General features: G+C 41.4%; 1 protein-coding gene across 3 annotated transcripts in view; it reads left to right on the forward strand.

Annotated features, from left to right (window-relative positions):
• ABAT (4-aminobutyrate aminotransferase) overlaps window positions 1-22,748 on the forward strand; it is a 187,060-nt gene that overhangs the window by 99,348 nt on the left and 64,964 nt on the right. For all 3 annotated transcript variants that reach the window (XM_069733997.1, XM_069733995.1, XM_069733996.1), the window contains exons 3-5: window positions 6,293-6,390; window positions 7,017-7,046; window positions 7,319-7,436. In XM_069733997.1, the coding sequence (XP_069590098.1) occupies window positions 6,293-6,390; window positions 7,017-7,046; window positions 7,319-7,436 (246 nt within the window). The remainder of the gene's footprint in view (window positions 1-6,292; window positions 6,391-7,016; window positions 7,047-7,318; window positions 7,437-22,748) is intronic.

Genomic DNA, 22,748 nt, shown 5'->3' on the forward strand with positions numbered 1-22,748 from the left:
GCTTCTTGAGGTGTTTTTCTGCAAATTTAACTCTGGCCTGTCTATTTTTGGTATTGATGAATGGTTTGCATCTAGATGTGAACCCTTTGTATTTACTGTCATGGAGTCTTCTCTTTACTGTTGACTTAGAGACAGATACACCTACTTCACTGAGAGTGTTCTGGACTTCAGTTGATGTTGTGAACGGGTTCTTCTTCACCAAATTAAGTATGCGGCGATCATCCACCACTGTTGTCATCCGTGGACGCCCAGGCCTTTTTGAGTTCCCAAGCTCACCAGTCAATTCCTTTTTTCTCAGAATGTACCCAACTGTTGATTTTGCTACTCCAAGCATGTCTGCTATCTCTCTGATGGATTGTTTCTTTTTTTTCAGCCTCAGGATGTTCTGCTTCACCTCAATTGAGAGTTCCTTTGACCGCATGTTGTCTGCTCACAGCAACAGCTTCCAAATGCAAAACCACACACCTGGAATCCACCCCTGACCTTTTAACTACTTCATTGATTACAGGTTAACGAGGGAGATGCCTTCAGAGTTAATTGCAGCCCTTAGAGTCCATTGTCCAATTACTTTTGGTCCCTTGAAAAAGAGGACGCTATGCATTACAGAAGCTATGATTCCTAAACCCTTTCTCCGATTTGGATGTGGAAACTATCATATTGCAGCTGGGAGTGTGCACTTTCAGCCCATATTATATATATATAATTGTATTTCTGAACATGTTTTTGTAAACAGCTAAAATAACAAAACTTGTGTCACTGTCCAAATATTTCTGGCCCTAACTGTATATATATATACAGTGGGGCAAAAAAGTATTTAGTCAGTCAGCAATAGTGCAAGTTCCACCACTTAAAAAGATGAGAGGCGTCTGTAATTTACATCATAGGTAGACCTCAACTATGGGAGACAAACTGAGAAATAAAAATCCAGAAAATCACATTGTCTGTTTTTTAATCATTTTATTTGCATATTATGGTGGAAAATAAGTATTTGGTCAGAAACAAAATTTCATCTCAATACTTTGTAATATATCCTTTGTTGGCAATGACAGAGGTCAAACGTTTTCTGTAAGTCTTCACAAGGTTGCCACACACTGTTGTTGGTATGTTGGCCCATTTCTCCATGCAGATCTCCTCTAGAGCAGTGATGTTTTTGGCTTTTCGCTTGGCAACACGGACTTTCAACTCCCTCCAAAGGTTTTCTATAGGGTTGAGATCTGGAGACTGGCTAGGCCACTCCAGGACCTTGAAATGCTTCTTACGAAGCCACTCCTTCGTTGCCCTGGCGGTGTGCTTTGGATCATTGTCATGTTGAAAGACCCAGCCACGTTTCATCTTCAATGCCCTTGCTGATGGAAGGAGGTTTGCACTCAAAATCTCACGATACATGGCCCCATTCATTCTTTCATGTACCTGGATCAGTCGTCCTGGCCCCTTTGCAGAGAAACAGCCCCAAAGCATGATGTTTCCACCACCATGCTTTACAGTAGGTATGGTGTTTGATGGATGCAACTCAGTATTCTTTTTCTTGCAAACACGACAAGTTGTGTTTCTACCAAACAGTTCCAGTTTGGTTTCATCAGACCATAGGACATTCTCCCAAAACTCCTCTGGATCATCCAAATGCTCTCTTGCAAACTTCAGACGGGCCCGGACATGTACTGGCTTAAGCAGTGGGACACGTCTGGCACTGCAGGATCTGAGTCCATGGTGGCATAGTGTGTTACTTATGGTAGGCCTTGTTACATTGGTCCCAGCTCTCTGCAGTTCATTCACTAGGTCCCCCCGCGTGGTTCTGGGATTTTTGCTCACCGTTCTTGTGATCATTCTGACCCCACGGGGTGGGATTTTGCGTGGAGCCCCAGATCGAGGGAGATTATCAGTGGTCTTGTATGTCTTCCATTTTCTAATTATTGCTCCCACTGTTGATTTCTTCACTCCAAGCTGGTTGGCTATTGCAGATTCAGTCTTCCCAGCCTGGTGCAGGGCTACAATTTTGTTTCTGGTGTCCTTTGACAGCTCTTTGGTCTTCACCATAGTGGAGTTTGGAGTCAGGCTGTTTGAGGGTGTGCACAGGTGTCTTTTTATACTGATAACAAGTTTAAACAGGTGCCATTACTACAGGTAATGAGTGGAGGAAAGAGGAGACTCTTAAAGAAGAAGTTACAGGTCTGTGAGAGCCAGAAATCTTGATTGTTTGTTTCTGACCAAATACTTATTTTCCACCATAAAATGCAAAAAAAGTGTTAAAAAAACAGACAATGTGATTTTCTGGATTTTTTTTTCTCAGTTTGTCTCCCATAGTTGAGGTCTGCCTATTATGTAAATTACAGACGCCTCTCATCTTTTTAAGTGGTGGAACTTGCACTATTGCTGACTGACTAAATACTTTTTTGCCCCACTGTATATAGTGATGCACAACATAACAAACAGCACAGCAGCTACCTTTCACTCTTTAAGTAGGCAGACTGACTGATTACAAGTTGGTAGACACCTGTCTTGCTAGTTTCAGGACACACTTCGGTTTGACATGTCCCTGTGGTCAAATTATTTTCCATCTTTTCTAGGAATGTAATTATTTTTGTTCTGGTTACTTTTAATATTTTCTAATAGATATTTTTCTGTTAAGCCACAAATCAAAGGCAATGTCTGATTCTCACTAGTTGATATTCAATAAATTTAAATTTAAAAAATTACTTTTGTCAGTTTCCAGTTATTTCAATGACTATTGTGGGTTTTACTTAACAGAAGGGTAACAAGAATTTTGTCCTTGTCCGTATAGTGGAAAATAGGAGAAAAAAATAATGCAGGTAAGAAATGAGAAACTTTTAAGAACATTCATATTCAAAGCCTGTGAGGGTTACTGTTATCGGTTCCTTTGGATATCTGAAATCGTGATTCGAAAATTACTAATATATTTGTAATTAACATTTAAAAAGATTTTTTCCTCCAAATTTTGGCTGTTTTTGTATTTTTTGATTTGTTATAGTTGGGCCAGTTCACTGTTTATTCATGATAAAATTGTACTGACCTCTGCAAAATGCTCTTGAACATGTTGGGCAACTGAGAAGAGTTGAGAAAAAAAAAAACATTTAAAGGACTGAACTTTTCCGACCTACATCTCCAGCCCCTCTTCTGGGTTGTAGGACCACCATGACGCCATATAATGAGAATAGGTCCTGGGGATGTCGACTGATAGAATGAGGTTTGCAAGGCTCTGGACTTCTCAGGGGCCTCTGGATTAGGGTTCTACAAATGACAGTTTGTTTTTTTCAACTCTATTTTTGCGTGAAGATCCAATATTGAGGATATTTTAGGGTCATTGTCCCTTGGACTCGTAGGGTTTGCCAACCTCAGTGCGTCTTACACGATTTACTTGCGTCATTCCCACACCAGTCTGTGCTGGCTCAGTAATCTGGTGCACTGACCCTCTGGACATGTGAGTTGATGTTTCTTGGATCTATACCATGTCCCAACCTTTCCACTCAGTAGTAAGGTTATGGCTCGCTGCTCTAGGATCATCAATGACTTTGTGTTGTGCTTTCCTGGGGCTCCTGTACTCACTTGTAGCTCGTATATATGAAAGTGATTAATTATAGTAGACTTCTACTAGTTTCATAGGATAAATACCGTAACTTTTTTTTATAGTCGAGTTAAAAATAAGTTTTACTATTCTTTAAAGGGAGTAAACAAATATGCTCCTTATTGAAAGTTATTTTCTGAGCCCTGATCCCACTTATTGTTAGTAAAAGATGGTGAACTGCAATCTTTCAGGTTTATGTGCGCAAATCTACATTTCTGGAGATAAATATTTAGGGCAATACCAATGACAGATGACCAAGTTTCATAATTGGGTGGAAAAAAATAATGCCCATGTACAAGTGATTGTCTACCTTTTGAACTTTGTTGATTTTTAGGTCCAACATTCTGCCCTGAGTTAGAGAACCTTTCTCTGTATGTTGTAATGTAAACGGAGTTTAAATACTCCACTGATTTTGGAACAGTTTCTTTCTTTTATTCCCCTCCATTCAAAAAAGGGACCTATAAAATTGTTATGTTCTGTCTTACATCACGTCTTTTAACTGCTTCACAGTGCGGAAACCTGAAGTAATTAATAGAAGTAACATTCTGATTTTTTTTAAAAAGGCACTTGTGGCAGAATCGTCTTCAAGAACGACAGCAACAATACCCGGTTCTGGAAAACGGCCACTAGTTTCGCCTGGGAAAGCTCCTTCAGGCACCATGTGAACATAGCCTTAAGGGGTTTTCTGACTTTTCAAAGGACCGCAACAAAAATGCTCAAAAAGTAGGCAATACTCTACTGGTCTCATGTCATAGTACTGAAATTGCTGCTTTGCTTTTGCTGTGGAGTCCATAGAATTTGTGAGTTTGTACACCTATTACTGAACTATCTGAGTAGAGCCAATCACTGGCACAACACTTCTGTTCAGATCAGTGATCAGTGGGGTCTCGGCACCTAGACCCCCACAGGTAAAAGATTTTCACATCAAAAATTATTTTTAAGTGATCTGTTTAGACATCCCTGTAGTGTAATGGTCCTCTTCTGATGATTTGGAATCTGTACACTCCTCTAGGCATCTGTAGCATATTATATACCGTCTATTATATTTTACATATTCTTCTTAGTCATATTATTTTATTACGATATTTCATATTCTATACCCTAGGATTGAGTGCTCGCTGCTTTTCATTATCTTGACAAGGTCTTTGGAAATGTCTCTTTTGATGAGCGCACTCTTGACAATCCTCACTGATTCTGATTAGTCAGTCAGTGTTTCCATTATGTACATGTATATTTGCAGTCTGCATCTAATGAGGTGGCCTATGTTAAGCCCTGGCTGTACATGATGCAGGGTGCAGAGGCAAATAATAATCTCCCAACATGAATGTTCAGTCTTCCTTTACAATATCTTTTCTACGTACGTTATTTTTTTCTCATCTGTAGGTCTGGTTTTCTCCCGCACAGCCCTGATTAACGCACACAAGTGTCGTTCTGCATCAGGAGCATTTGGCTGCGGTACAATGATGCCTGCAGTGAATTCTGCTTCGCTTTTTGGCTTCGTCTCGTAACCCTTTCCGTATATATTATATCCACATCACTGACACAATTGACGTTCACCTTCGTCTTCTGTTGAGTTCTTGTGATGAGGGCTCGGAAGCGTTAATATTGCATAGTTTGATTTTTTTATTTATTTTTTTGTGACCCTTTCAGCGTTATGACCTTCTGCTTCAAATCAAGAAAATGGCCTATTGATGAAATCACTAGCCATAGCGTTCCGGATGGATCTGCGTGAATGATGTTCTATGGTATTCTCATCATTTTACGGGATACATCATTGGTTTTGTATTGTTTTGCTCTTTAGGTAGTTTCCGTTTAATACTTTGTGTAATCCTCTTGTCTGTGTGCTAGAAAAAAAAAGAACTGCTAGAAAAAAAATAACAGGAGTTATCCATCATTATGAAGTCTTAGATTTACCATTTTCAATAGTGGAAGATGATTTTTTTTTTTCATTTTGTCATCCGTGTTGTATTGAAGTGGTTGCGCAATGGCATCTACTCTTATAATACGTGCCCTATGGTGCCACATACTATTATGGAAAGTGTGCGTGGGAACCACCTCTCCACCGCAGGGGAACACGAGGCCTGAATGTGAAGAGTGGTCCTGTCATGGAACGTTACAGGAGAGGCTTCTTATACAGTCATCAAAGCAACCAGACGTCCCGCTCTTCTAGAAAGGAACACCGGATGGTAATGGGGTATTTACAGGACCAAAATTTATCCCATAGTGGATCTCCTATTGACTGCTGGAGGTCCAACCACTGGGACATTATAAAAGAAAAAAAAATGTTTTTCCAGTTTGACATTTCGTTGGTAGGAATGGCTGCAGAAAGAAATTGTATGGTAAAGTCTGCCAGTATATGACTTTTTCTAGGATCTGTAGTTTGTGATATGGCTCCCTCAATAATAATATAGTAAGGTCCACCAGTGTATGACTTCTCAGGAGCTCTGACTTGAGTAATGGCTTCCTAATCAACCGGAAAAAATCCAACATAATTGACATCTAGATGTGATTGACTAGTTAGTTATGTCTGTCATTGATACGATTGGTAACTGGTCATCAAACGAGTGTATTTTCTCCAGTTTGGTTTTAGTTTCCTGTTCTCATTATATTTTAGATTGATAAAAAATTTAATTTCAATGGAGAATTGAAAATGTAAGTTTCTTGAATCCTAGATCCTGATGACCGATACGACTGACCCATGTTCTTTTTCAGGTTGTAGGTATATCAGTCAAGCTGCAGCTAAAAAGAACATTGATTTTGAATATGAAGCTCCATTAATGAAGACCGAAGTTCCAGGACCAAGATCTAGAGTAAGTGAGAAGATTGGTTGTTTGCATGATGTGCAGCTTGGAGTCAAGGTTTCTCCTTGTGGAAACCACCAGCAGATGTAGGGAGGCTTATAGGCTAGGTAATACTCCCTGGGAATAATGCAGATTATCTCTCCTCTGGAGGGAAAAAATGGGTTTACTGAAGGTATCTGTATAGTAATTACAAAGGGAATATAGGCAGAGCTGGGAGATTCTCAAACCCTTGACACCAACCTGTAGTCATCAAAAGGTATCATGATCCTCTACGGGTAATGTCACCTTATCTAATTGACGCGGTCACCATATATATGAAGTCAGGTCCCCCGAAAAAGGTTTATAAGAGGGATTTTCCACTGAAGATTTGTGTTGCATTTCTATAGGTTATGCCGTAACTTTGATTGCTCCCAGCAGTTAGCCCTCCAGCAAACAGGTCACACGGAGAGCATCATCCCCCCCGCTTGACTGACAGCCTCAGGATTCCCTTTAGGCTTCGATACACTGAATTCATTAGGAGATCCCATAATGCAATGGGGCTAAGACATGTAGGGTTGCTGAATGACATACTGCCTACAACGGCCTGAGGTTCCATATCTATAAAGTCTATAATGTTTTTTTACTTTAATTTTTAGGAGCTCATCAAACAGTTGAACGGTATCCAGGTAAGTAAGAATGTAAGGTCTCCTGCTACCTCAGTGAAACAGAGAATTCAATGTTTTACCCAAACCTGTAAATAAGAAAGCTATAGAATTACAATTCGTACCTTAGTAGATAATTTCTAGATTGACTCCAGTATCACCGATGTCGACATCTGCCATACTTGGTGTGAATCATTTGGCGTTCGGCTTCTACCCGATTGGGGCTCCACTTGATTTTTATCTTTGGATATAGACTTGATCATATGTGAACGTAGATAATAATTTTATTTTCCTAGAATGCTGACGCCGTGAATTTTTTCTGCAATTATGAAGACAGTCGTGGAAATTATCTTGTTGATGTAGATGGCAACCGAATGCTGGATCTGTATTCCCAAATTTCGTCCATTCCTATTGGTATGTGACATCTGGTGTTTTTCCTTTTTTGGTTTATTTTTTCATTCTGTGTTTTCAAATCTGTCAATTCTTGGCACATTCCTTACTGAGGAGAAGCAGACTCTCCGTAGCGGGAGCCAAAGAAATGTATTAATATCCTAACGGCAAAATGGCTCTGCATGCAAAGCCCTTAGAAGAAGAATCTTTAGATAATTTTCAGGATGTTACTCTGGATTTTCTTTCTTTCACCTGATTAGGAAAGAAATGAGGCTGACAGATGACATTCGCCTTTTAAGAAATCCTATTTAAATTGGTAGGGCTGAAAATGGAAATTATTCTTCATATATTTCTGTAAAAAAGAAAATGGGACAAAATAATAGAGAAACTGTTAGTGTGAGCAGAACAGAGACTTCCAGAGAAGCTTCCATCATGGCAGTCATTAAATATAAGTAAATGTTCGATAAAGATGGCATCAGATATTCTGAAAGTCATTCTATTACGTCCAAAACCATTTTGGTAAGTTAACTGACTCTCTATAGTAAAATTTTAAAGGGTTCCTACTTAAAGTATTTCCCCCAAAAAACAAGTTCTCCCCTGTAAGAAGAGTTCAGGTAACTTGCTGATCTCTGGTGGACCCAATTGTTGGACTTCCTTTCCCGTAGATAGGGGAGAACTTGATTTTTTTGAGGGGAATAGCTCTTTCATGGACATAATCCCAAGATCAAGTTTTCAGTAGAGCAAAGTTGAGCATTCTCGACTTCCCCTCCATCCATTGTGTATGAGTCTGCCAGAGAAAGTTGTGCGCTGTATAGTCTTCTAGTAGGCCCCTTGAAAATGAATGGAGCATGCGCTCCTCTACTCCGTCATTGCGACTATGGCTTGGAAGATGTGATTGGCATATTAATGGTGCATGGCTTCTGAAGAAATGGGAACGGTGCAGAACATCTGGGAACATCTTATTATTAAGTTTTTGTTTCACGAATTCAATGCACTACTTAAAGGGAACCTGTCACCCCCAAAATCGAGGGTGCGGTAAGTCCACCAGCATCAGGGGCTTATCTACAGCATTCTGTAATGCTGTAGATAAGCCCCCGATGTATCCTAAAAGATGAGAAAAAGAGGTTAGATTATACTCACCTGGGCGGGCGGTCCGATCCGATGGGTGTCGTGGTCCGGTCCGGAGCCTCCTATTTTCATAGGATGACGTCCTCTTCTGGTCTTCATGCTGCGGCTCCGGTGCAGGCGTACTTTGTCTGCCCTGTTGAGGGCAGAGCAAAGTACTGCAGTGTGCAGGCGCTGGGAAAGGTCAGAGAGGCCCAACGCTTGCGCACTGCAGTACTTTGCTCTGCCCTCAACAGGGCAGACAAAGTACGCCTGCGCCAGAGCCGCAGCATGAAGACCAGAAGAGGACGTCATCCTATGAAAATAGGAGGCTCCGGACCGGACCACGACGCCCATCGGATCAGACCGCCCGCCCAGGTGAGTATAATCTAACCTCTTTTTCTCATCTTTTAGGATACATCGGGGGCTTATCTACAACATTCCAGAATGCTGTAGATAAGCCCCTGATGCTGGTGGGCTTACCTCACCCTCGTTTTTGGGGGTGACAGGATCCCTTTAAGATTTCTCAAAAGCAGCCAAAGCCATTAATGGCCCGATTCTCCAATGCTTGGATGGCAGAGATGTGCACATTGCCTTATGGAAAAAAATGGTTGTCAGAGTTAATTTAGTTTTCTTCCCAAGCTGTAAAGTAATGCACAGATGACTGATTTTATTTATTTATTTATTTATTTTTTTCCTATACTATGTTGTGCATAAATATGTGATTCTTCAGAATTTGTTTTAGTCTTTGCCTGATGAAGAGACCTGTGTAGTCTCCAAAGCTTGCAATTTGTTACCATCTTTTCAGTTAGCCATTAAAAGGTATCAACCACTGAGGACTCTCAATTCTAAATATGATTTTATGGGAGCATCCTGCTCCAAGTCATTGATATTCGGACACATGCAGAGTTGGGAATTCTTGGCAACCGGAAAACAAAGCTTTCACACTAGAAAAACCAGTACTATGTTCTGAGTATTTAGGGACAGGGACTGATTTCACTTGGATGTCACATTATGGTAGTGAGCTGACCAACAGGAGCACATTGAGTAAAGTTAAGTATGCCGGATAGGAAGGGGTTGAATGTGAATGTGTTCTAGTAATACAAATAATCAAGATGCAAATCCCTGTATGAAGATCTCCAGCCTCGCTCGTTGTTTCGGTTGTGAGTGGTTTTCACTGCAGGATGCCCTGGAGATGTCTGCTAGGCAGCAGCTTCGTACATGTGATTCATGCTTGGACAACCTACTGTGTTACAAAGTAATTTGCAAGCAGAAGTTCACCTGATCCAAAAAGGTCTCACTCTGCTCTCCTAAAAATAAGCCTGAGCCATGGTGCATGAAATCCTTGCCACCTAAGCCTAGCCTGGACAGCAACGAAAGCGAGAGCTGCTAATACAATTAGCATGAAGAATGCAAATGCACTTCCAAAATCCAGAGTGGAGATAGGCTTATCACAATGTGGAGGCTTCTGTTGTCAGAGGAGAGACAAGCCGCAGGTCAGAAGATCCCAACTCATCTGCTCTTTTCAAGTTTTTTATTATAACTTTTCCATATGTTTAAAAAAAAAACCAAAGAATAAAATTGAGCTCCATTTTGTGAACTGAGGACTGCCTGTCTGTGGCCACATGTGAACATAGAAATTACAGTTTCCACACTCCAGCTCTTCTTACTACTTGCACCTTGAAGACCACAATTCTAGCATTCCAGACTTCTCCAGTCCCTGCCCGCTCCCTTCCGTGCCCCCTTACTGCTCCCTTCCGTGCCCCCTTACTGCTGCCTTCCGTGCCCCCTTACTGCTGCCTTCCGTGCCCCCTTACTGCTGCCTTCCTTGCCCCCTTACTGCTGCCTTCCTTGCCCCCTTACTGCTCCCTTCCGTGCCCCCTTACTGCTCCCTTCCGTGCCCCCTTACTGCTCCCTTCCGTGCCCCCTTACTGCTGCCTTCCGTGCCCCCTTACTGCTGCCTTCCTTGCCCCCTTACTGCTCCCTTCCATGCCCCCTTACTGCTCCCTTCCATGCCCCCTTACTGCTGCCTTCCATACCCCAATGAATAGTAAAGATTATGACATCATTAGCATGTCCCCTACTTTCGAGCAGGATGCCCATGCTAAAAAGGGACACCAGATTAAGTACCAGCACCAGAAATGTGCCAGAAATGTGCGTCATCACGCGCTGCAGGAGGACTGTGATTGAACACCAGCCTCCCATAGGAACAACCTGATAACAGAAATATTGGCAAAGTTATTGTACTTTTTTTAAATTTCTTTTTGCATTGCAAAACTAATCTTAAAAGTTAATTGCTAGAAGATATGTACCCCAAAATGTCACTATTAAGTAACACAATTAGTTTTGTGACTAATTTTCCACTCTTGATGCTAATATTCAGCATTTTATGAATGCAGTCTAAAAAATCTATCTAAAAATGTTTGCTTCTTGAAAAAAAGGGGAAACTCCAAAATGAGTGCTCTTTACCACTTCCATATCTCCAGGTAACAAACTTCACCCATTTATGTCTTTCATAGTTTGTATCCTTTGGAAAGTAATTGCCAGATGCACACTTTTCTGGGGCCGCAGAGCCTAAGATGGGCTTATACCGTGACACTTTGATATGTCTTAGGTGCAATAAGTTAAGTGGCAGAGAGAAAGCTCGAGTGGAGTTATGTTTCCCATCAGAACAATCAACTAACATCATCGTTTATGTCCCACTTGTGCGTATGTCTACTTACACTCCTCAACATTGAAATTGCAACACCAAGAAGGAAAAGTCATGGAGTTATGGAAATCATAGGATCAATAGACATGTAAATTATATGCAAATGATGGAAAAATGGAAACCTTTTAAAAACCTCCTGATGGATTCAGTATGATCATATCGTGTTAAATCTTGAGATACTTTGATGTTCCTTCGTGTTGACCTCTTCATTGCGTTGCCCATGTTGTCTCCAGACCGATCTCTGGCTATCATTGCCTCCAAGACAAAAGCAAAACTCATGTCAAGCAAACGCCTGTAGATGGCTTTTGTAGACATTGTTTTGTACCTTGGGCTTATGTGTTGTCTCATTTCACTTCCAGTGCAGAATGGATCACTACGATCCATTCTTCGATTGTGATGAGATCACATGGGCATCTCCATAAGGAGGGTTCAAGAGGGAATTTCACGCCAATTCTTCTCCCACAATTATGGTGCACAGTAGGCGGACCCCTCTAGTCCTCATTCTAGGTACAGTAGCAGCTCGGCGTTACATTCATTTTGTGATGGAACCAGCGGAACAGCCAGTTCTCCAAAGTCTCAGGAGCCATTTTTCAACACCAACATCACCGGGCCCAATGTTGCTCATGCTACTGTGAGTGGCCCAAACATGTTACTGTGGCCTACAGCGTCTCCGGACTTGTCTCCCATCAAGCTCATCTGGAATGTTGTTTGTCAACAACTGCACAGGCAGCTGCCAGCAGCGGATCTTGATGATTTGCCTGAGAGCATTCATCTTGGCAGAACATTCCTCAGACAACTATTAATAACCTCATTCATAGCGGCCAAGGCATGTAGATGTGTTTCTCTGCACGTGATGCTCATACTCAAGACTGAATAAATCCAGATGTTTTGGAATTTTTTTCGACTTTATTCACCATCTGTATGTTGCTAACATGTCTATCCATCCTGTGAAATCTATAATTTCACTTCTTTGTTTTCATGGTGTTGCTATTTCACATGTGAGGAGTGTATTTTGCCTGTATACCTTATAAAGAAAAGAAAAGCCCTTCACATCCTGCCTGCTTGGCATTTTACAAATGAGCTGATTTGCATAGACTCGAACAACAAACACTTGACAATAATGATGGTTCTGTAAGAACTCCGCGTGGCGTCCTGCTATTTTATTTATTGATTTCCAATGTACGGTACTTTAGAAGTCTGCATGGGGATGAATAAAATATTGCTGGAAATGATGGGACATGACGTTGCTTTGGCTACAGGTAGTTCTGGCAAGGCAAAGGCATACAGTATATAGAGCTGTCAATTTTTTTTGTTTGGATATTCATGTAATTGTTGCTTGAATAGTGTTTTTTAAGTGCAGAATCAAATCTCTTCTGTACTAAAAAAAGTATTAAAAAAGCTGCTTTAAATATGCACCAAAATGCATCAAATATTGGGGAAAACACAATAATCAGAGAAAATTGTCATTGCAAGTAATGGTGCAGACAGGTGCAGAAAGCATGCAGCTAAAAAACAGCAGAGAAATGCAGTATGTATTAGGCCACGTTCACACGGTGTCAGTATTTGGTAAGTTTTTTACCTCAGTATTTGTAAGCAAAAACCAGGAGTGGGTGATTAAATACAGACGTGGTGACGTGTTTCTATTATATTTTTCCTCAGATTGTTCCACTCCCGGTTTGGTCTTACAAATACCGTACTGAGGTAAAAAACTGAGGCCATGTTCACATGTTCAGTGTTTGCTTAGTTTTTTACCTCAGTATTTGTAAACCAAAACCAGGAGTGGGTGAAAAATACAGAAGTGGCGACGTGTTTCTATTAGGCCATGTTCACGCGTTCAGTGTTTGCTAATAGAAACACATTGCCACTTCTGTATTTATCACCCACTCCTGGTTTTGGCTTACAAATACTGAGGTAAAATACTGACCAAATACTGAACGTGTGATCGTGGCCTAATAAAAACACATTGACACTTCTGTATTTATCACCCACTCCTGGTTTTGGTTTACAAATACTGAGGTAAAATAGTGACTAAACACTGAATGTGTGAACGTGGCCTAATTGTGTTTTTTGCGAAGTTTTTCCCTTTTAAGTTGATGCTTTTTTTTTTTGGTGAAAACTTGAAGCGACATTTTTTAATGCAATTTTTTTCAGCTTTGATTCTATATTTAAAAAGCGCAACTGCGTGTTTTTTTTCAGGCTCTCCATAGAGGGAAAAAAAGAACCAAAAAGCGCACAATTTAACATCTTTAAACGCACAGTCGGCATGAGTTTTTGTTAAATTCTGTCCTCTATGCTCAGACAGTTAAACGCAGCAGATATTCTTTGCAAAAAATGGAGTTGAATATGCGCAGTATTGACGCTACGTGTGCACACGGCCTAATAAACAAGTGGTGTGGAAGCGCCTCATTTCTCTGGTGCTAATCTGCAGAGAAGGGAAAAGGCATGGCCGTACTCTACCTACTCTACACTGTCTCTTTTTGCCATATTAATCAGATTTTTTTTAAATGTATTTTTAACACTTCTGTGTAGAAAACCCATTTAGGCGAAATAACAGTTTTTTTTTATGTATTTTATATGGTCCAATTAAATCAGACTGCTCTCGGATGTCATCTGAGTGCAGTACGATGTTTTACATGCACCCATAGACTTATATGGGTGTACATGATCCGATCATTGGATGCAGCATGCTGCGATTTATTTATATTTTCTTTTCTTAATGCTGAATCGGCATGATAAAAGTGTTCGTTGGTACTGCCACATGGTATAACATTGGGCTGAGTGCTATCCGTTAAAACATTTCCACCGCTCACTGTGAAGATTCTCCAGTGCTTCAGCGAGCGTGTGGCTGCAAGCATGTGATTTGCATACATGTGGTCACATGCCTACTGGCGGCCTCCCGCAGTGCAAGTATATTGAGAGGTCAGACACGTCTAGTTGGAATGTGGCAAGAAGGATGCAAATCACATACTTCACACCACTGCCAGCGCCGACACAATTCTGCAGTCACTCTGAGTCTGGACAACCCCTGTAGGTTGATCAAATAAAAATAGGGAAACTACATTGGCAACTGAGAACAAAATAAAGTGTTTAAAATACAGGCTAAAGAAATGTCAAAAGTTTTCACACTTTACTATTAACAAATTAACAAAAATAAAATAATTTCTGTAAAATGGGTAATAAAACACCATTAAAGCGCTGCAAATATTACTTTGATGACATAACAAAATGTAATGCTGCTAAACTACCATATCCGCAATATCTATCAAAAGTGCCTGTACATTCAGTGCTGAAGCACTGGCCATAATGGAGTTAAATTTCTCCCTGATACATACGGTAAATGAAATCTGATGCAGGGTAATCCAGTCTGGTGGAGGTCAGTGGCCTCAGCTCCTGCTCAGCAATATGATTTATTATCTGTGACCGTATGGATGCAATTTCTTGATGTCATTTGTTTTTTTCTGCTCGGGAGACTGTGTGCGTGTGTGTATAATATAGATGTATGTACCATTAACACTTCTATTTTTGAAAGCATAAATACTCTGCGGCAAGTGTTCCCAGAAGGAAGATTATACATGTACATCATTCCTTCTGGGAACACTTGCAGAAAATCTGGGATGCTGTAGGTTTATAGTTAGGTGCAGGAGTAATCAATACTAAACAGATGATGATGATGGAGCGGCCTTCTTGGACGATTACTGTTCACAAGTTGTCAGGTTCAGGAATAGAACGAACCATTTCTTGATGATTTTCACCTCCTGAATTTCAATCTGACAATGAGAATTTTTAGTTGGTTCTTGTTTCTATAATCTCAGAATTTTTGTTTTACTGCTTCATATAATTAATGCATAAAAGTTTCAGCACTTTGAAACATTATTTTTGCAAATATAGAGTATTTTGTTACGCCAATTTTCTGATCTTTTATTTAGCGGAAACTTGGCAACAATTAACATAACTAAACCATGTCTAAACACTACTGCAATTTATGAACCATTACAGGACTGTGATGCAGTGACCCATGTGGCCCTCTCGACTAGTAGGCCAAGGTGACTTGGGTACCCGGTCTCGAGGCCCCTGGGTTAAGACATATGTTCAACCCCACAAGTTTGAACAGAGGGGGGGGGGGGGGATGTGATGCAGTGACCCATGTAACAGGTAGGGGGCGCTGCATGGTCTCCCCAGTATGCACACAGAGGTGTATTGAGGTCATGAGAGTGCATGGCAGTTGCATGCATGGCTGTGGTCATAAGACAAAGTCCGGCATTGTGATGAATGGACGATATGTGTGTCGCAGAGGAGAAGACTCTGCGCTGCCAGCCTGAAGTGATGTGGTGTTCTGGGACCTATAGTCCCACAAGTATGTTGCATGTTGTATAATAGTCTTGGGAGGTTTGGCAGGGCTAGTTATGTGAGATGGGCGGGACAAACTAGCCACACATCCACACTCCCACCCAGGGGAGTGGTTAAGGATATATAATGTGACCAGGGTGTGGGTCACATGGTTCCTGTGTGGTTCCAGTGGAAGGTCCTGGAGAGCCTGTGTGTTGGGAGGTCCTGGGAATAGGACCGGATCCCTGAATAGCACACTGTGTTGGATTCCCTGGGAGTAGGAGTCCTGAAGAGCATATGGTGGGGCTTTGGACCGACCTGGTGGCCTGGGGTGTTAGACAAGGTCCTGAATAGCACCTGGACAGGTCACATATGCGGTTCATGTTGGGGGAAGCTACCATCCTTCGGTGGGTCTGGACTGACTAGGTTATGCCGCACAGGCAAGTTGGTGATTCCCGTGAGGCAGCTTTCCCAGAGGACTGACAATGAGTCAGCAGGTGGAGCAGGAGCTCCCATCAGGTACCTGTACAGACTGTTGGTACTTGTGTTATGAACTGTGTGGTAACCCACGGCAACTGGTCAGGGGATGACCAGCGTGTTTAGTTGCTGCAACCTGTTGGTGCCTGTTGTGCTCCATGGACATTGGTGAAGTGTGCGGCGTACGGACACCCATGGTAACTGGGCGAAGTGAGAGGTCCAGCATGTTTAGTGTCCGTGATACAAAGCCGTAAAAGAAGTGTTTAAGACAAAGCTGCAAGTTAATTTCACCAGTTGGTGCCTATTGTGTTTGATGAAAGTATAATATGAACGGTGCATACCCGGTTTATGACCCTTTAATAAACCGTTTGGACTGTTTTGTATTCAAAAATCGTGCCTGACTACGTCAATCCCGTGCCAAGCGAGTGTCCCCCAATACACTTAGTGAGAGCAATCTTACAGTACTTACACTGCAAAATGTGGTCCTCATTCAGTGACTACTGTTTTTTGCTTGTCTCTTGTACTCCTGCATTGGATCATTTCTTACAATTGTCCAACAGTAATCTGCAAACATTGATGGATTCCTTTTTCCTTGATATTTTTTTCCCCATAGCTGAAATATCTTGATGAAATCTCACTGTGTTCCTCACTCACTGTTGGCTCCTCACTCACTGTTGGGCGGTTTGGTGTGAAAAAGTTTAGATACGAATGTAAGAAGTGAATCTTTGACATGTTACAGCCCAGATCCTTATGTTTTGAGGAGATTTTTCACCAACTCCTCATAGTTATCTGCTCTAGAGTTTCCCAAAAAATAGTTACCACTAATATGAATGCTGCCCATGCAGCCTTTTCCTTGCCCTGCAACAGAGCAACTCCTCATCTTGAAGAAGCTTCCGAATCTGAGGTCCAATAAAAGCTCCTTTATCTTTGCTTAGCTCAACCTTGGAAATGTTTCAATGAGATAATCGAATGCTTTTGCATTTTTATCCATTGACTTTACAAAGTTGCTCATTAGACCCAACTTGATATGCAATGGTGGTAACAAAATCTTATGCTTCAGCAAGAAATCCTACATGCTGTATACCTTATGCAGAGAGCACTTATAAATGTAGGTGATGCAACTGTAACTAGGATTATATCATCGGAGCGGAGTTGGTGTTTTTTGATTGGTCACCCGAAGATGATAGAATACTGATGGCTCAATATACGAAATAGATTAGCTACTAACAATGCAATAATGATGAAGTAATAAAGACATACTGGTAATTTTTCTGTAAGCCTGCTTGAAGGGTGTCATAAGTAATTGCAACCTCCTCTAGATCTTGAAAATTAGAGCCAATTAACAAATTCAAGCACCATATTTGTTTTGAGGACCACAAAATAAGTTTAGTTCAAGGTCTCCGAACCAATTTTGGCTGTAGAACAGTTTCCTGCAAAAACTGCATGCAAGTGCTCATGGAAGAGTTGGGCTATGTCCACACATTGCGGATTTGCCTGTGGAATTTTTTGCGCGGATTCTTCCTCTCTTGGCAGAAAACGCAGTTGAAAATCCACGCGGATTTCATGCAGATTTTCATGCGTTTTTTTTCATGCGGATTTGTATGCGTTTTTGTAAGCTGTAAATCATTCAGCTGCTATGATGAAAACTAAATCTCCGAGCAGTCATAAATACTCGGATGTCACCCGAGCGTGCTCTGAAAAACCCGAGCAACGAGTACACTCGCTCATCACTAGTAATGAACATAATAAGATGGTACATAAAGACACACACACACACACACACACACACACTATCTGCATTTAAACACAAAATCTGTTTAATTTGACCCCTTTACCCCCAAGGGTGGTTTGCACGTTAATGACCGGGTCAATTTTTACAATTCTGACCACTGTCCGTTTATGAGGTTATAATTCTGGAACACTGAAAAGGATCCCGGTGATTCTAATATTGTTTTCTCGTGACATATTGTACTTCATGATAGTGGTAAAATTTCTTTGATATTACTTGCGTTTATTTGTGAAAAAAACGGAAATTTCACAATTTTCCAACTTTGAATTTTCATGCCCTTAAATCACAGAGATATGTCACACAAAATACTTAGTAAGTAACATTTCCCACATGTCTACTTTACATCAGCACAACTTTGGAGCCAATTATTATTTTTTTGTTAGGGAGTTATAAGGGTTAAAAATTGACCAGCGATTTCTCATTTTTACAACACCATTTTTTTTTTAGGGACCACATCACATTTGAAGTCACTTTGAGGGGTCTATTTGATAGAAAATACCAAAAAGTGACACCATTCTAATAACTGCACCCCTCAAGGTGCTCCATACCACATTTAAGAAGTTTATTAACCCTTCAGGTGCTTCACAGGAATTTTTGGAATGTTTAAAAAAAAATAAAAATGAACATTTAACTTTTTTCGCAAAAAAATTATTTCAGATCCATGTTGTTTTATTTTACCGAGGGTAATAGGAGAAATTGGACTCCAAAAGTTGTTGTACAATTTGTCCTGAGTACGCCGATACCTCATATGTGGGGGTAAACCACTGTTTGGGCGCGTGGCAGAGCTCGGAAGGGAAGAGCGCCGTTTGACTTTTCAATGCAAAATTGGCTGGAATTGAGATCGGAGTCAATGTCGTGTTTGGAGAGCCACTGATGTGCCTGAACAGTGGAAACCCCCCACAAGTGACCCCATTTTGGAAACTAGTGGAAACTAGGCTACCTAAGGAACTCATGTAGATGTGTGGTGTGCACTTTGAACCCCCAATTGTTTCACTAAAGTTTATAATATAGAGCCGTGAAAATTAAAAAATCTTTTTTTCCACAAAAATGATCTTTTCGCCCCCAATTTTTTATTTTCACAAGGGTAACCGGAGAAATTGGACCCCAAAAGTTGTGCAATTTGTTCTGAGTATGCTGACACCCTATATGTGAGGGGGAACCACAGTTTGGGTGCATGGCAGAGCTCGGAAGGGAAGGAGCGCCGTTTTGGAATGCAGACTTTGATGGAAAGGTCTGCGGGTCATCACGTTGCGTTTGCAGAGCTCCTACTGTACTAAAATAGTAGAAACCACCCACAAGTGACCCCATATTGGAAACTAGACCCCCAAGGAGCTTATCTAGATGTGTTATGAGAACTTTGAACCAGAAGTGTTTCACTAAAGTTTATAACGCAGAGCTGTGAAAATAAAAAAAAATCATTTTTTCCCACAAAAATTATTTTTTAGCCCCCAAATTTTTATTTTTCCAAGGGTAACAGGAGAAATTGGACCACAAAAGTTGTTGTCCAATTTGTGCTAAGTACGCTGATACCCCATATGTGGAGGTAAACCACTGTTTGGGCACATGGCAGAGCTCAGAAGGGAAGAAGTGGTATTTTGGAATGCAGACTTTGATGGAATGGTCTACAGGCGTCACGTTGCGTTTGCTGAGCCCCTGATGTGCCTAAACAGTGGAAACCCCCCAATTCAAACTCCATCCCTATCCCCAGCACACCCATAACTCTAATCCCAAACCTAACCACACCCATAACCCCAAAACACCCTTAACCCTAATCCAAAAACTTATCCACTCCCCTAACCCCAACAAACCCCTAACCCCAACACACCCCTAACCCTAATCACAACCGTAACTCTAACCACACCCTTAACCCTGACACACCCCTAACCAAAACCGTAAACGTAATCCAAACTCTAGCCCCAACCCTAACTTTAGCCTCAACCGTAGCCCCAACTCTAACCCTAATGGGAAAATTGAACATTTTTTTTTTAATTTTATTATTTTTCCCTAACTAAGGCGGTGATAAAGGGGGGTTTGATTTACTATTTATAGCGGGTTTTTATAGCGGATTTTTATGATTGGCAGCCGTCACACACTAAAAGACGCTTTTTATTGCAAAAAATAGTTTTTGCGTCAACACATTTTGAGAGCTATAATCTTTCCATATTTTGGTCCACAGAGTCATGTGAGGTCTTGTTTTTTGCTGGACGAGTTGACGTTTTTATTGGCACCATTTTCGGGCACATGACATTTTTTGATCGCTTTTTATTCCGATTTTTGTTAGGCAGAATGAACAAAAACCAGCAATTCATGAATTTCTTTTGGGGGGCGTTTATACTGTTCCGCGTTTGGTAAAATTAATAAAGCAGTTTTATTCTTCGGGTTAGTACGATTACAGCGATACCTCATTTATATAATTTTTTTGTTTTGGCGCTTTTATACAATAAAAACTATTATATAAAAAATAATTATTTTGCATCGCTTTATTCTGAGGGCTATAACTGTTTTATTTTTTTGCTGATGACGCTATGTGGTGGCTCGTTTTTAGCGGGACCATGTTTATATCCGTCTTTTTGATCGCGTGTTATTCCACTTTTTGTTCGGCGGTATGATGATAAAGCATTGTTTTTTGCCTCGTTTTTTATTTATATTTTTTTTACGGTGTTCACTGAAGGGGTTAACTAGTGGGACAGTTTTATAGATTGGGACGGTATGGACACGGCGATGCTAATCATGTACTTTTATTGTTTATTTTTTATTTACATAAATAAATGTATTTATTGGAACAATAAACATTTTTTTTCTTTGTTTAGGAATTTAAAAAAAATATATTTTTAGTGTGATTTTTTTTTTTTTTAACTTTGTCCCAGGGTGGGACATCACTATATATTGTTAGATCGCTGATCTGACACTTTGCACAGCACTGTGTCAGATCAGCAATCTGACAGGCAGTGCTGGAGGCTTGCCGGCGCCTGCTCTCAGCAGTCGCTCGCAAGCCACCTCCCTGCAGGATCCGGAAGGACCCCTACGGCCATCTTGGATCCCGGGCCTGCAGGGAGGAGACCCTCTGAACAACGCGATCACATCGCATTGTTCTTAGGGTCTCAGGGAAGCACGCAGGGAGCCCCCTCCCTGTGCGCTGCTTCCCAATGCCGTCGGAACGCTGCGATCATATTTGATCGCAGTGTTACGGGGGTTAATGCGCTAGGAGTGGTCTGTGACCGCTCCTGGCACATAGTGCTCGATGTCAGCTGTGATAATCAGCTGACATCGGGCCACAATCGGCCGCGCTCCCCCTGTGAGCGCAGCTGATTGCATATGACATACTATCCCATCGATGGTCATATGGGCCCGGGTCACCTCGACGGGATAGTATGTTTAATGTCTGAAAGGGGTTAAAAAAAGGGGGAAAAAATGGAGTGGGCTCCAGAGCAATTTTCAAAAACAGTGAGGGAAAACTAGCGACTGGGGCTCGATGTTTATAGCTTGGGAAAAGGGGTAATACCCATGGAGCTTCCCAGGCTATGAATATCAGCCCGCAGCTGTATATTAAGCCTTTACTGGCTATTAAAATAGGGGAGCCCCCAAAAAATGACGTGGGGTACCCCTAGAATTAAAAACCAAAAAAGGCTATGCAGACAGCTGCGGGCTGATATTAATAGCCTAGGAAGGGGCCATGGATATTGCCCCCCGGCTACAAACATCAGCTCTTAGCCGCCTCAGAAATGGCACGTCTCTAAGATGCGCCAATTCCGGCACTTAGCCTCTCTCTTCCCACTTGCCTTGTAGTGGTGGCAAGTGGGGTAATAGTTGTGGGGTTAATGTCGCCTTTGTATTGTAAGGTGGCATCAAGCCCAAGGCTTAGTAATGGAGAGGTGACAATAAGACACCTATCCATTACTAATCCTTTAGTTGTTATAGGTTAAATAAAGACACAGCTTGAATAAAGTCTTTTAATTAAATAAAACACAACATTTTGCCATCTTTATTATCCAGCTAATCCACGCGACCCCCTCGATCTCCTGTAATAAATATAAAATAATAAACCAACACAAATACTCCCTGTTCCGATGTAATCCATTTAATAACAAGTGTCCCACGACGATCTCCAGTGTAGAGCTGTCACATCGGGAGATGTGACTGCTCTACAGGGGCCTCTGATGACACACTCACCGGAGATAATACTCCCACAGTGTAGGTCACCAGAGTTCAAGCTCTCACTTTATGGCACTACAGCTGCGTGAGAATTTTCTCACGCAGTGGTTCCACAAGTGACAGTATGAACTCCGGTGACCTCTAGGCGGCGGAGTGATACAGTGCGGGAGGATACCTCCTGTCACTGTATCACCGGAGCCCTGTACAACGGTCACATTTCCTGATGTGACCACTCTACACGGGAGATCGTCAGGGACAATCGTTATTAAATGGATTACATTGGAACAGGGAGTATACTGTTGGTTTATTATTTTAATTTTGCAGACAATTGAGGGCATCGGGGATTAGCTGTTTGAGTATGTACTGTATGTGTACATGTATGTGTACATGTATGTGTATATTTGTTTGTTTTTTTACTATTCAACACAGTAGCCGGATGATGGGACTACTCCTGTCCCATCATCGGCTAATGCTGTCACTGTTCTATGTGACAGCAGACATAGCCGGATGGGACTAGTAGTCCCATCGGACGATGCCTGCCTACACAGACACACACACAGCCGCCCACACACAACCGTGCAGAACCCCGCAGACACACACAGATACACACGCACATCTTCACCACCCACACACTTTTCCTCCTCCCTATCTGCAGCATTTTTCGCACTCACATCCGCAACAAAACTGCAAATCTTATTACACCTGCGGTTTTGCTGCGGATTTGACTGACTCAATAGAAGTCAATGGGTGCAGAAACGCTGCAGATCCGCAAAAGAAT

This window comes from Ranitomeya imitator, chromosome 7 (assembly GCF_032444005.1).
Source record: "Ranitomeya imitator isolate aRanImi1 chromosome 7, aRanImi1.pri, whole genome shotgun sequence".
Classification (NCBI taxonomy): Eukaryota; Metazoa; Chordata; class Amphibia; order Anura; family Dendrobatidae; genus Ranitomeya; species Ranitomeya imitator.